The 15,760-nt window shown below is 45.1% G+C and overlaps 1 protein-coding gene across 2 annotated transcripts in view; it reads right to left on the bottom strand.

The window, feature by feature from the left end:
• The window catches only part of LOC144128310 (low-density lipoprotein receptor-related protein 4-like), a 342,886-nt gene that overhangs the window by 36,740 nt on the left and 290,386 nt on the right, over nt 1-15,760 (bottom strand). For both annotated transcript variants that reach the window (XM_077661628.1, XM_077661629.1), the window contains exons 16-20: nt 9,984-10,171; nt 8,847-9,048; nt 7,304-7,493; nt 4,025-4,156; nt 2,017-2,154 (exon numbers count right to left, since the gene is read on the bottom strand). In XM_077661628.1, the coding sequence (XP_077517754.1) occupies nt 2,017-2,154; nt 4,025-4,156; nt 7,304-7,493; nt 8,847-9,048; nt 9,984-10,171 (850 nt within the window). The remainder of the gene's footprint in view (nt 1-2,016; nt 2,155-4,024; nt 4,157-7,303; nt 7,494-8,846; nt 9,049-9,983; nt 10,172-15,760) is intronic.

The raw sequence follows: 15,760 nt of genomic DNA, 5'->3' as shown, positions 1-15,760 counted from the left end.
TGCATTCGCGTATATACGTGCGGAAAATTTCGATGACATATGCAATGCGCATCTGTTCTGTTTGAGTACGAAAGGTTCACATTGCTCAGACCACCAGCTGATTGAACAGTCGTCGATCCAGAAGCTAATACGCTCTTGCAGGTCGTTCGCGCCCATGAAATGTGGAGCTTCGTCACTGAGAACGAAGTCTAAAGGACTAATGAAAACAAAGAACTATATAAAAGCACAACATCTTTATCAGCACATTGTAATTATAGAGCACTGCAGATACAAAAAAAACACCCTCCTTCTATGCGGCTTTGTACACACGCTGTAACAAGGTTATGCTCATATACATGGTTTTGCATCTAATGCTGTGAGGAGTTGAAAATAGGCTTTTTTGAGTTAGATCTTTTTTCGGCATAACATTGTAGCATTGTCCACTGCATCAGAATACAACTAAGATAGTTTATAACTAGCAGATCGGTTAACTAACATTGAATAGTTAACTTTTTAACCATCACTTTTAGGCTCCTTATTTACTGAGAGGCTCGCAGCGCACCGTAAGTAATATACATATCAATTTTTAGATTTTCGAAAATGTCGTTCTCGACGCCGCTGCAGCGCAAGCAATTCTATGGCCGCGCTCTGCCGAAACCGAAACCGCACGACCAGAAAGAGCGCTAGCCACGCCTACGAGCGCGCGTCACACTGGCATGCCTGTCACGTGCTGTCTGCCCGCTCGCCGCTCCCAGTAGAGCGCTGCGAAGGGATCACGTGACACCCACGCCGATGAAGGTGCGTGGCTAGCGCTCTTTCTGATCATGTGATTTCGCTTTCGCTGGTCTGTGGCCCCAAAATTCCTTACGCTGCAGCGACGACTAGAGTGAAATGTTATCAATTCTAAAAACTGATATGGATATCACATACGATGGGCTACAAGCCTCTCAAAAAGGAAAATGAGTAGTTGTTAGAAAGATTACTGTTCAGTATTAGTTAAGCCTGCTGGTTAGCACCTCTTAGATATGTATTGCAATGCACTACACTACTAACAATGATGCGCCGAAAAAAAATCATTCTAAAACAAAAAGCGTATCTTACAAAAATTGCTGATATTTTTAGGTGAAACACCCTGTACACCAGTACAGCTGTAAAGTGCACACATAAAGGCGTTAGTTTCTTCGCTTGAAGGTGCCGTTAGGTCACTGAGCAAGACTATACAGGAGGTAAAGCTCTCGTCTGCGCGAGCGAGAGCAGGCGACCAGATAAAGTCAAATTGTATGCGCCGACGGGGGCGCATGCAGTGGCGGCGCCATGCGGCGCGTCGTACAAGCAGCAGGGAAAAAAATTAAAAAAATGCAGCGCCCGGGCAGGCGGCTCCGGCGGCGCGCGCTCAGAGCAGACGACATGCAGACGACACGGGTGTTTGCTTCAGCGGGCACGCTGTGACGTTGTATTTCAGTAGTTTCTTTCCAGGCCGCCAGGCGCCGCCAGCAGGATAGTGGCGCCGCGGACTTGTGACCTTTCCTGGTCGCCGCCGATGGGGGAGTTTCCACTCCTGTGTAGTCTTCCTTCGTGCGTTAGGTTCAGCGCTCCAAGCACAACACGCACTTGCCGAGCACTCTTCAGCACAAGTTTTGAAAAGGACAGCACAGGCTTTGAAAACCAAGGGGACGCGGGTGAGGGCTAATCGACGAGGCGCATCCCTCCTATACCCTTCCCCTCCACTTCCCGACACACTAACACAACCTCTCGCCATCCTTTTGGAGCAGTACATGATATTAACTGCGCTAAGTTCTTCCAAACAACTTAGAAAATAAGCAACATTTGCTCGTACGACGTAAAACTGCATGCTCTTTTCCTCAAAGAATGAGGCTTCATGACGCAATAATAAAAAAAACGAAGATATCTGGCTGTATAGCCTTTTGACCAGCGCCAGTTCATGCGCAGTATCGCCTGACAGGCAACGCAGCGAAACAACGTCAAAAGCAATGCAAACAAAACGAAGCCTACAACCTTTTTTTTTCTGATACTAACCATCAGCAGTGTCGACGTCGACGGCGACGACATTTCGCAGATTCCTGAGCGGAACAACCACATCTGCCCAGTAAGGCACGTCAAGAGACATTTTTCGTATTTCCGTTCTACGAGAGAAGATAAGGAAACGTCTCATTCCTGAAAGGATGGGGGGTGCAATCAGAAACGAGAACAGCGCAGCACAAAAGTGCAACAAGCAATATGCGGCAAAGCACAAAACAACAAAATAATTGATGGATGCGTTCCCCTGCCCCCCCGTCATTTTTTTTTGCGTTTCCTTCGAATGCGATTTCGATTTTTTTTTTGCTTTTGGCGATCGTGCTAAGTTTGCGCATAGGCGAGCAAGTCTTTCGCACGGAAGCGCGCACGTAGTCTTTTATGTCATAGTAAAGGTACCGTTCCATGTACGGCTTTGAGAAGGAGCATGTGACAGGGTCCCTGATGGCAAAAGCTTGTCGGCTCCATTAGTCAGACAGGAACCCGTTCACCGTGAAAGCATTCCCCGCGTCGTTTTGCCAACAAGGTAGGTATATGTGTCTCTTGCTTATTTTGAGGCACTGCGGGGGCTTACCTCAATAGAATACGACTTTTGACAAAAGTAGCCCCAAAGTTCAACTCCTCGGGGTCTAATGGCATGCACGAAGCGGTGCACCCATGTCAACATTAATATCGCTCCCCAGTGCAGAAAAATCGAGAGCTCACGCAACTAAAGAGGCGGCGATAAAATCACGAAAAAGGATTTTACCCCCCCAAGTATGTACAGCGCGACTAATGTGCTACACTATGCGTTTGGCGCGTGATGGCCTTAGCCGCCTATGTGCCATAAAACCCAACGCAACACAACACAAACACTAATGTGTTACACGTGTTTCGAAATCATTTGGCAAGTATAAAAAAAATGTAGTAAAACTCATAGTCAGGGTTCTCCTTTGATCTTCGCGCCGGAACTCAAACCGCAAATAAAGATCCAAAAATGGTAATTTACGCGTGCACTTGCTACCATTTTTTACTTAATACACACTTTTATAACGAAAAAGAGTAAAAAGGGAATCAGAAGTCTTCTAGCGCACTGGGGCGGACTTCCATCGCTAAAAATACAGAAGACTTCCAGTTTGCAATAACGGATTGCCTCTTCAAAACATGCGAAATTCTTCCTGTTACGGAGATTTTAACCGAGGTTTTTACTTCTTTTATTCGCTAACCTGCAGGCCTCCGGTGCCGCGTTTAAAAGCGGCATCCCATTGCTAACTGCATCAGTTAATCGCTGTTGGCTATCTGTACCGTGGACTCCTGTGTGAGTGCTCTTTCTCAACTTTATGTGCGCGTATGCTTTCTTTTCGCGTTAATTAGTCTACATATGATGCTACACTCACAGAACCAAAAGGCAGCAAATTTTAGATTTGTTACCGCTGTACTTTAGTTCCTTCACGCAAGATGGCAACTTCGCTAAGTGTAAATTTATTCAATTTCACATCAAGCAGCCTACGGAGGAACGAACGCATGCAAGTTTATCAGAGGGACATATATGTAGCACATATGCATGCAGATGTATGTACAGCCTTTGCCAAAAGTAACTAGGCTGCACGGTTTGTTTCTCATTCGAATAATAGAGCCCTTAAAGCTTCCCTAAAGATCAAAAGTTTTCTGAAGGTGAGGACAAGGGTTTTCCTTACCGTACACAGATTTAGAGCTTTAGGGGTGGCTTAATAGCTGCAATATACGACTGAGAAGCCAATTAACCGTCTAGCCTGGTTAGTTTTGACAAAGACTGTACATATGTGTAGCAAAATATCGCTTTAACAAACAAGACGGGAAGTGGCCGCTCTGTGTTATAATCCCTCTTTGGCAGCAGGCCAGGCTTTCTAGGATGCATGTTTACAGTGCTCTCGAAAGCTACTTCTTACTTCCTGCCCCCCTCCTCTACCATCGCACATACTGAAATGCTGCCAGTAGAAACGAGCTGAAGCGCTCAATAATTCAGAGCGCGTACAGCGCATGCAGCGCTCACCTTTTGAGCAGGTTTTGGTGTCGTTGAGGAGCATCGTCCCAGTGGGACAGGCACAGAGAAAGCTCTTTGGCTTAGGCGCGATAAGGCACAGGTGGCTGCAGCCGCCGTTGTTGGACGAGCATGCATTTGGTACTGGAAAGGAGAAAGAGAGACTGATGTTTGACTGATGTTTCTGAGAGGAAGAATGGAAAAGGAATGAGCACGGGCCTGCCTACTGGCTCAAGCCGAGCCACGCTCGCTGCCGCGTGTTGAAAGTAGGAGGGGTAAAGGATAGGAGAGCAAAGAGTGAAAGAACAGACGCGCCGCGCTAATATGCCCAGGGCCGATACCGGTGGCAGTGCAATACAGGGCCGACCCGTGCCAGAGTGCTTCAAGCCAAGCACTCCGCTTGGCTTTAAAGAGAGAATCGGTGAAGGGAAACATGAATTACTCGAAAACCGCAGCGAAATTGCAAATACACCGGCTGATGAGACAATTTTCCAAACCGAACCACCTCATAGGACCGGATGGCCAAACCTCTGTCTCAGTATATTTTTTGGCAGTATATGTGGCCTCTTAGCAGCAGTGCGGAACTGACAGCTCCACCTTCGCTGGTCATAAAAATAGAAAAGGCCTCCATAATGGCATTCGTGTCTCTTGATCCGAAAACACAGCCGCGCAAGTTTGGCATTGAGTGTTACAAAACGCGAGATTTTGAGAGCTTTCCCCAGGACTAGCTGTAATTCATGCTGGTGAAAGTTTTCGGCATTGCGAACACAGAGCATGACGAACGAAGATGAGAATATTTGCGGACGCGAGCTGTAAAGGTGGTCCTATAACTGCGTCTTAGCGTCCTTTTGTTCGTGCTGGTCTGTTTCATTTCTGCCGCGAAATTCTAAAAACACCGCAAATTGGAACCGCTCATAATGCGAAAGTCTGTCAGCACCCAATGTAACGTAGTGCCCTGACACCTAAAAGACTTGAAAAGTGAGCCAAGACGGTCTAGTTGACCTAATGACGCAACTGACAAATGTTCCTTAATTTGCACACACAGAACCCACGCCTGAAAACATAACATGAGGGAATCCAGCAAAGTGGTAGACTCCATAGCTTATAAATAACCTGGCCTTGAAGACCTCATGACATTTCCTTTAAATCAGTTTCGTAGGCGCAGTTTTGGACATAAGACACTCTGACGTACTTCTACGGTCACGTGACATGGTAAACGAAAATGCAACGTAAATAAATCTTTTACCCCGTTACCCGCTGCGGTGGCTCAGTGGTTAGGGCACTTGACTACTGATCCGGAGTTCCCGGGTTCGAACCCGACCGCGGCGGCTGCGTTTTTATGGAGGCAATAATAATAATAATAATAATAATAATAATAATAATAATAATAATAATAATAATAATAATAATAATAATAATAATAATAATAATAATAATTGGTTTTTGGGGAAAGGAAATGGCGCAGTATCTGTCTCATATATCTTTGGACACCTGAACCGCGCCGTAAGGGAAGGGATAAAGGAGGGAGTGAAAGAAGAAAGGAAGAATGAGGTGCCGTAGTGGAGGGCTCCGGAATAATTTCGACCACCTGGGGATCTTTAACGTGCACTGACATTGCACAGCACACGGGCGCCTTAGCGTTTTTCCTCCATAAAAACGCAGCCGCCGCGGTCGGGTTCGAACCCGGGAACTCCGGATCAGTAGTCGAGCGCCCTAACCACTGAGCCACCGCGGCGGGGTGGAGGCAATAGCGCCCATGTGCTGTGCGATGTCAGTGCACGTTAAAGATCCCCAGGTGGTCGAAATTATTCCGGAGCCCTCCACTACGGCACCCCTTTCTTCCTTTATTCTTTCACTCCCACCTTTATCAGTTCCCTTACGGCGTGGTTCGGGTGTCCGCCGATATACGAGACAGATACTGCGCCATTTCCTTTTCCCAAAAAACCAATTATTATTATTATCTTCAACGTCATGTGTATCAAACGAATGTCGAAGAACAAGCATATTCCTGAACTTAGTGCTTTTTATTGCTGCGGGTCTCCTAAAACAAGATATAGAGTATTTATTTCACGTCGCAAACATCTCATAAATTGAGTAGAATAAGTTGTTATAATTATTAAAAAAAACTTAGCATACGCGAACGTTCGAATTTCTCAAGGCTTCCTCAAAAGGCGACACAGCTTTCGTAGTAAAGCTGTCATTGCTGTCATTCCGAGAACGACGCCGTTTGTTTCTTCTTTAGGTGTCCAACGATATACGAGACAGATACTGCGCCATTTCCTTTCCCCCAAAACCAATTATTATTACTATTATTATTTCTTTATCCTTTCCGTCCTACAGATTCCACCTTTGGTGGTTCAAATGCCGGTTGATTAGTTTTGGTCCCGTCGATTAAGTTAGCAGGCATGCTCAAAATATTCTTGCCTGCCCTATCAAAAAACACAACAGGAAATTTTCTGTTTTCATAACATATTTTCGTGTAGTACTTAGGGGCCTGACAACCAAAATGCTTATCATAACAACATGATCTTCTGTTGTATTGTGCAGACCGCTGTCGTAACAATAGACCTAGTTTTGTCGTGACGACAGACACCTTTGCAATACTACAGAAAAAGCTGTAGCAACGACAATACATACAAAAATCAGTATCTTATTTTGGAACCGGATCTGTCGTATTTTTTGACTGCAATGATCTACGTGAGTGCAAAAAGGGCTGCTTTTGGTTTCAGACACGCAACCCACAGAATGTTTTTAATCGCTACGTGCTTAACGTTATGAGTGGGATTCACAGCGCATAATCGCTATATAGGAGCTTGGTGGTTGTTAGTTACGAAATTTCAGCAAAATCATGAAATCCAAAAGCCTAGGCAGAAAATCGACCAAGTAACAAAGGCAACCTTAAAAAGTATATGTGAAAAAGAAGATAATGGTGTGATCGGGTGCTTTATCAAGTATACGCGTGTAAATGAAAATATTTAGAGCTTGAACGTTTGAACTATGGAGGTTTGCTTTATGAACTAAAAAAAATACCTTCAAGAACGCAGTGATGTTAGCAGTAATGGAATACTAAATCTCTGCTTGATGCACGCACGTCTTATTGTTGCTGTAATAATTACTGTTATGCTATGCACCTGCGGTGAAATTTTGCGGAGAAGCCTTCAACCAAAATACGGCTGCCATGGTGCAAGGGAAATTTCTATAGGTACTTCAATCAGCTTTTCAGAAGTCTGGTACGCCGTTCCTAAAGGCGACACAAGAAGAACGCATGCGCCGACGGTGAGGTCGTCCCACCTGAAGGTCTGTTTCGATGAAAGACAAGTATGTTCCTGAGGTTGTCGCGGCCGGGCAGAACAGTTCTCCGGTTCTCCCCCGTGGCGGCGTCGGCCGACAGGATGGCTTTCTTGTCCCAGTCGGTCCAGTAGACGCGGCCGTCGAACACCGTCAGCCCGAATGGGTGGGGCAGGTCGTGGGACATGAGCACCTGCGCGAACAATTATAACCCCACGTGCGCACTGGCCCCCGCCGTCAAGGCTTCTGCCTACGCTGCATGCTTGCAGCGATAACGTCACGTGACTGGAACGTTGGCCTTTTGCCCGGTTTAAACGTGCCTCAAGATTTGCACAATATTTTAGACTTAGCTGCCGTCAGGTGTCCCGTACTGATTGTCGAGAGAAATACAATGAAAGAAATCATCGACGATCAGTGCGGCTGATAGTATCCGTTAGCAATAGGATAGAATAGGAATAACTTTATTAAGATGCCGGCAACCGACGGTTTAACGCGTCGCGACGTTGGCCAAACTTCGACCCGGGGTTATGCCCTACTCTGCACTACACCATTTTTGCCCGTTCGTGGTGGGTCGTGAGGCTTGTGCTTTTCGAGTGCAACCGGGCCTGCTGGACGGCCCAACGTTAGCAGTAGTTTTTTCACAGGTCTAGGATCCGCTGCAGCTGACGTGTTCAGACCATACGAACTGGTGGCCTGATCTGGTCCGTCAATTTCCATGTGACATGCAGTACCCCCGCTCCACTGTCCTGATCCAATCAAGCTATCACACTTTAACATGTCGTACACCCTCTCCACTCTTCCCCACCCGGTACCCGTCACCTCCCACCCTTCCTTCGTCTTTCCCTTCCCACTTTCCATTTATTTCTATTTCTCTCCTCTTGGTCACCTGCCGGACCGATTTTTCCAACATGGGGGCTCTAAGGCTAACACATTAAAAACAGGACAAGAACCCGGTCTCATGACCGGTGCAGTTCTGATATATAATTTCCTATTACTAGAATTGCGTGTATCTGATATTGCTCTACACTTGATAACGAGGTTACCTTTCTCAATCGAAATAGTGTCATGATCGATGTTTTATAAATCTGGAATGAGGTCTGTCTCGTACCAAGGATTGATTTGGAATAAGGACTTTTGGATCTGCCACTCTTCCTTGCTTGGATCTATTGCGATGTGCCAGTCGGTATACCTTTTGCGGTAAAGTAGATATACATCCCAGCTATAGATTCTTAGCAACAAGAACCAGTGAGAGGAAGGAGGGCACACACGGTACAGCACTTAGACTGTGGCATGACTTTCTGCTATCGCCTGCACTGTCTTAAAATGCTATGCACCGGAACCACGTTGCCAAAAATATAAGAACTGGACACTGCGGGTTGGCCAGGCTAACTGTTGATCAATATAAGACGCATCTTGCTAGCTGCGCGTCGATGACCAAGTATTGTTTCCGAAGTTACAAGAGCAAGGAGACGAGAATGGGTGTGCTGCTCTTGCTTTTTACTTTTCTCGGTGTCCGAGCATTTTTGGTGCAGCGTTGTCAGCTCACCTTTCTCTTCATGGTGGCTATGTGGATGAGCTCGATGGTCTTGGTGGCGCCATCGGTCCAGTACAGCGTTTCGGTCGCGTAGTCCATAGCCAGCGCGTTGGGCCAGGTCAGGTTGTGCTGCACGATGACGGAACGCTGCTGGCCCGCCATGCTAGCCCGCTCGATCTTTGGGAGGTCGCCAAGGTCCGTCCAATACATGTGCCTGTGGAAGCGTGCCAGGTTTGCTGATGCGGGCGAGCAATTACGTCCGTCTGGTACCTTGATTAGATACAGACCTGAATGCTTCAGTACTTCAGTCCCTCGACTGGATAATTCTGAGCATTTGATCAGTGAACGATGGAAAATCTGTGATAAGCATCCGCCTCAGCGAAATTATTCAGGCATACGAAGGAAGAAGAGCTTTCTTGAGCGTTAGCAAATAAAATATGAATAGTTCCTAGGGTTAAAACTTGTGCACAGGCCACGGATGCAGGCGCTTCATTATGACAACTTTTTTCAAAACCATGTAATAATTCAAAAACTCCGCTTTTTCTGAAATCTGTAGAACAGTACTACATATGTATGTAACAGTACAAAAAATAGCACCATCGCTGCGAGATCACGTTATAACCTCCTCACGAACTCGAATGGAGCAGTGCTATGTTCACCTTTTGGCAAACCAGATTGAGCGATTTGTGATCACGGGACCCATGCTTACCGTATATATATGCGTACTAACGGGCCTGTCTTTTGAAGAGGAGGGGGAGCTAGAAAGTGCATGTACAGCTCTCTCTGTCACCTTTTCGTCTGTGTGAAGAGCGAAATGTCTGGGCAAAGAATGCCGCGGAAGTGTGCACTAAACTATAGGATCGTCCATGTAATGGCTATACAAAGGAATGGTCTTGCCTGTATGGCAATGCTATAACCAGGCATGGATTTACCGGTAAAGAGCGAAATTAAAACCTTACCTCGGCTTAGAAAATCATGGAAAAAGTTGTGCTTTTTAAAAGTAACGCCGCTAAAGACCTCTTCAGGTGTGGACGAACCATGCCTTTTGTTCCTCATCTCAAAGACCGTTGGTTTAAAGGCTATAAGGGATTATACTTCGCGTTCTCGAAACGGCGACTAAGCTTCACGCAAGGATAGCAGTGAGCTCACCCGCGAATCGGGTCCACGACGATTCCCCGAGGCTTATCCAGGCCATCGTAGATGAGCACGGCCCTGTGGCTTCCGTCCAGGTTCGCCACCTCGATCCTGTCGTTGGCGGCATCCGTCCAGTAAAGCTTGCGGTTCACCCAGTCCAAGGCAAGGCCGGCCACACTCTCCGCATTCGTGCCGACCACGACCTGAACCATCGGAACATTAATTAAATGACGGCAGACTGCACTATCCCGCGACATACTGCATGCCGCGACAAGTAACGGCCCTTGCTCAAGAGTATACCGCAAGGTGAAAGGAGTTTTCAGTGAATTCCTCTGAACATTCATCTTAGCACAGATCTATGGACACAAAGTAGGCTTAATTGGGTCAGTATTCTATTCTATTAATTTTTTTCTTTCACGTTAATACCTCGCCATAGCTAACACCAAGACCTGTCACATGGTGGGGTGGTAATTAACGATGGAATAGAAATGAAGGAAAAGTGCCGCCTCGATATACCGGCTCCGTAAAGCTTCCTCGGCGCTCAGGTTTGAGAATTTTTTAGCATGGCCTTACGAGAAACTTAAAAAGTCCCTACACCTCCTTGCGTCGCCGGTTAATGTGATTGCATTTGTCCCTGCGCGGCAACTGTTTGGTCAAAGGTTCAGCTTTTTAAGCTTGAATGGGGCACTGTAGAGTACGTTGGAATCATGTTTTTCAGAATCATGTTTTTATTCAACAGTTTGGTTGTAATACAAAAATATATATTCCACAAGGAGGCCCCAGAGCATAAAGCTGAAGGGGAACACCTGTCAAAAAACACTTGGAGAAACATACATAAGCAACGCCACATAACCAAAAGGAGAAAGATAAGTATCAAAGTTCAAGTACGGAAGTAAAAGCTCTTTTCATAAAGTGCCTAATGAAGGTGATTGTTCAGCACATGTCGGAATGTTGTTCCATACAGATAAGACAGCGAAATAAGCAGTGAACTTGCCATAATTGGTTCGCATTAGTGGGAACAAGTAATTCCGATTAGAGGCAAACCTAGGTTAGTTAGTGTTAACGAGACAAATGTTGCGAAACAGCACTGCTGGAATAATGCTTACAAAGAATTTAAATAACATCAACGATAGGTGGGACTTAAACAATTTAAATATAATTGATAATATTCGGTGATCGCGCAGCAATGGTGAACCATCAAAATGGAAGGAACTAAAGGTTTGGATTGGTTCTGTAAGTTCTGAAGTGGTGCTCAGTGTGTTGGATATGCGCTGCGCCATGTAGAAATACAAAAAGTAATTTGACTGTAAATGAATGCGAAGTAAAGGTTGAGCAAGGTTCTCGTCGAAAAATACGGTCGTGCTTTCGTTTGAAATGGGAAATGTGTTTGGTAAATTTCTAGTCTGGGTCTAATATTACTGCTAGGAACGAACACTCACAGCCTGCAGGAATCTCATGATTGATAGTATTGCCTACAGGGTTATTGTGGTTAGAGTGGAAGACCATGCCCTTAGTTTTTGAGGGAATAATTTCAAGAAAGTTACTGCGGCACCATGTTAATATATTGTTAAGGTTGAAATTTAACTTTGCAATTAAGCAACTAATGGATTTATGGTTTATAGTTATGGGGGTTTAATGTTCAAAAACGCCTCAGGCTATGAGAGATGCCGCAGTGGAGGGCTGCAGAAATTTCGAACATGTGGGGTTGTTTAACGTGCACTGACATCACACAGTACAGTGGCCTCTTGAATTTCGCTTTTTGGTTTTTGGGAAAATGCAATGGCGCAGTATCTGTCTCACATCTCGGCGGAAACCTGAACCGCGCCGTAAGGGAAGGGATAAAGGAGGAACTGAGAGAAGAAAGAGGTGTCGTAGTGGAGGGCTCCGGACTAATTTCGGTAACCTGGGGATCTTTAACGTGCAGTGACATCGCACAGCACACGGACGCCTTTGCGCTTCGCCTCCATTGAAACGCGGCCGCCGTGTTTAGGTTCGAACCCGGGTACTCCGCAGCCGGCATTGAACCTGCGTCTTTCAGGTCAGCAGCCGAACGCCATCGCGGCGGCAAACTAAAGAATTTCTGCGTAGCAAAAATTGTGGTAACGTCTGCATAAAGAATTGATTCATTCATCACACCTTCGCCCATCGTTTATGCCCTGGGGCAATTTATTTCGCTTAAAAAATTTATTCAGAAATTGTAAGGCATTTAGGAAGGACATTGTATATCAAAAATAGAATGGGTCCAAGATTTGAACACCGAGGAGCACCTTTAACAACTTGCATGCAAGCAGATAGTACTGGATGAATATATGCAGCGTGTGTTATGTTGGATAAGGTGCTATTAATATATAAGGTATAAGGCGGGACCAACAATTCGTATTTCCTAGAGTTTACCGGCTAGAATTCTGTGAATAATGGAATCGAATGCTTTGGTTAGGCCGATGAAAACTTATGCGGCACAGTTGCCTGTGTCAGTTGCTTGTTTAATTTTTTCAGTGAAAGAAAGCCGAGCAACGTCGGTAGAGTAACCAGCTCGGAAATCGAATTGGTCAGGTGATAACATATTAAATTTGCTTAAATATTTATTTATTCGTTTTCAATGCACTTCTCAATTATTTTACTAACAAAGGGAAGTATTGGGATCGGGCGATAGTTATAAATACATGTGGTGTCATCTTTCTTGAATATCGGAATGACATTAGTTCTTTTCAGCTGTTGTAGAAAAGCACCAGATCTGAAAATAGGGTTAATGATTGAAGAAAGAGGAATAGCAATATACTGTGCAATCAGTTTTACGTTAGTACTAACGTCATCTAAACCAATGTCATCTAAACCAGCACTAGCGACTTTTAACTCGTGAAATAAATACATAACTTCGTCATCTCCAGTTGGGATTAAGTAGCATGGCTGCAGAGAGCGCTCGAAAGACATTTCAGGAATTGAGATAGAATAAGGTGGACTTTAGCAGTAGAATTTGTGAAATGCGTTCGCAATATCTAATTTGCTTGTGTAAAGAGAGTCAATAATTTAGTTTATTTATGTAGGAGAAGCGTTACTGTTAAAAATGAATTAATTATAGCCCACTGCTTCTTAAATAAATCTTTAATCGCCTGTGAAGCGATAAGACAGCGCACCCGGAAGTTTTCGAGAAGCTTCATAGACCACAGAAAACCCATATTTATGCAGTCTGTATAATAAAACTCCCTCACACTCCTGCTTAGTAACAACATGCACTTCAGTTTTGCTGATTTAATCGCAGTAGAAGCGACTAAATACAAACGATGAAAGCAAGAACGCTTAAAACTTCCGCTCTCAACGCAGCGCCGTTTAAACCCAAAATTACCATAAGGAAAGCTACTAACATTAAGATAGAATCGCAGAGCGTCCATTCAAAATTATTTGCCCATTTTTTCGTGCTGTTCCCAAAATAGCCTGCAACGGCGAGGCAGTCACACTTCGCCTTGAGACGCTGACCACAAGTGCGAAGGTACCCGATCGCGAAGACATGTGTTGCCTTAGTGGTGCAGCTCAAAACGTACCCGCAAGTCACGAAGACCCAGCGGCTGAAGTCTTTTGCCTTCCTACGCCGCTAAGTGCCCAATAAGTAGGAACCAAGATAAAAGTAGCAAACTGCCTGAACTAATACCACCATGCGACTTTCTGTCACGCCCGGCGAGGTTCTGGTTGCCTTGGAATTCATTCTGTTAGCCTAACACCTCATGAGTCACCTGTTCTCCGCAGCGTCTAGTACTCCCTCAGAGTGCACTTTTAAGGATCATCTCCGCCAGGCAAGGTTCGTGCGCTACAAATTTCGTAGCACTCAGTTTCCAATGGCGGCCTGTCCAGGTCTTGAGATACTCATTGTTTTCCGCTGCGCGATCGGTGTAACGTCATCTTCGTCAGTTGCTCCGCTGCGGACTGAGGTCCGAACGTTGACAGGTGCATGTATAGGAAGTAATAGCCAAGTGCACTACAATAGGCCAGCTCTTATTCCGCTGAGTGAGCGCGTTTATTTCCGCCTACTTTTGTGAATCTTTCTTGTATCGTTGCATCTTTACTACAGCGTAACCTCACTGGTCCCAGGAATCTTTCACTGAGATCACGCAGCGTTTCAGTACTACTTTGGATTCTATCAACGCTTGATTTTTAACCGATGGGTAATTAGAGACTGTTGGCTGCGGGTAGCGCAGCAGATGGATAATGGAGAACAGAAGGAGATATAATTTTTCCACGGGAGACGAAATCCGGCTGATGATGACTATGGTGAAGGTTGCGAACCGCGTTTCATATTATTCACCTGTTTTCTACAGTACGCACGTGGCTTATTAAACTTCTTGCAATAAGAGAGAGAACACGCGCAAGCACTGCAACGCAACTTGTCTTGTAAGCACGCAAGCTGTGCGCAAAAGTCCAAAACCGAAATAATAAGAAAATTAAAACCAGCAGAAAAAGTGTAGGGCTCCTTGAATTGAGGTATGACACAAAGTAGTCCTGTGCCGCGGTAACCGCAGAGATCACCGGTTGCTTTCAAATTTCGATGCAGAGGCATTGGACATTACATTAATTTCCTACATTTCATCGCAAAACCGTCGTGCCTTCGTTCGCGCCCGTCAGTATATGGTCAAACATGTTTACATCTACAGACCAGTCTCTAACCTGCGCAATACTGTTAAATTTTAGCTGATAAAAATCAACAAATTCATCCAGGCTCTGTCACCGAGCTTCGGCGAATCTTCCATTGTAGGAATCTCTTTACCAAGTTATCAGTTATAACTTATAAGCTAACTAGGACTGTTAGCAAATGATAAGATAGATCGGAGCGTCGACCGGCAACCCAAACCGGTGGCGACGTCTTCTGGAGGCCCTTGAGTTTAACAACAACAACAACAACAACAACAACAACAACAACAACAACAACAACAACAACAACAACAACAACAACAACAACAACAACAACAACAACAACAACAACAACAACAACAACAACAACAACAACAACAACAATAATAATAGTAGTAATAATAGTAGTAATAATAATAATAATAATAATAATAATAATAATAATTGTTTTTTTGGGGGAAAGGCAATGACGCAGTATCTGTCTCAAATATCGGCGGACACCTGAACCGCGCCGTATGGGAAGGGATAAAGGAGGGAGTGAAAGAAGAAAGGAAGAAATAGGTGCCGCGGTGCGTAGTGGAGGGCTCCGGAATAATTTCGACCACCTGGGGATCTTTAACGTGCACTGAAATCGCACAGCACACGGGCGCCTTAGCGTTTTGCCTCCATAAAAACGCAGCCGCCGCGGTCGGGTTCGAACCCGGGAACTCCGGATCAGTAGCCGAGCGCCCTAACCACTGAGCCACCGCATTGATTTACAGAACTGCTTTTTAGGGCAAATAGCTATGTATAGTAAAGCAACTGTCCCACTGTTTATTGGTAGTCAAGGTTTAATGACACAGAACAGCACTACTGAACAGCAAAGACATTTGTTTAGCTGCGCAGAGATTTGACGGAGATTAGAAGAGTTAATATTTACGTCCTCCTGACTGCGCAGTACAAGTGTATTGTTAATTTGAACTCGCTTAATTCGAAGTACCGCTCTATTCGAACTTTACGTCGGTTCCGCCAACACCAAGTTCACAAAAAAAGCTCACGTTAATTGAAATCCCGATTAATTTGAAGAAATTTTCCCTTCTACTTAAAGCCACCCTTTCCGTAGACAATATAAACTGAAAGATTCAGTGCCTTGCCAATGTAGCCCTATTGCGTGCTAGGAAACCAACTTAAGA

The sequence above is a fragment of the Amblyomma americanum genome, chromosome 4 (genome assembly GCF_052857255.1).
Source record: "Amblyomma americanum isolate KBUSLIRL-KWMA chromosome 4, ASM5285725v1, whole genome shotgun sequence".
NCBI classification, from domain to species: domain Eukaryota; kingdom Metazoa; phylum Arthropoda; class Arachnida; order Ixodida; family Ixodidae; genus Amblyomma; species Amblyomma americanum.
This window is presented reverse-complemented; position numbering and strand designations above follow the sequence as displayed.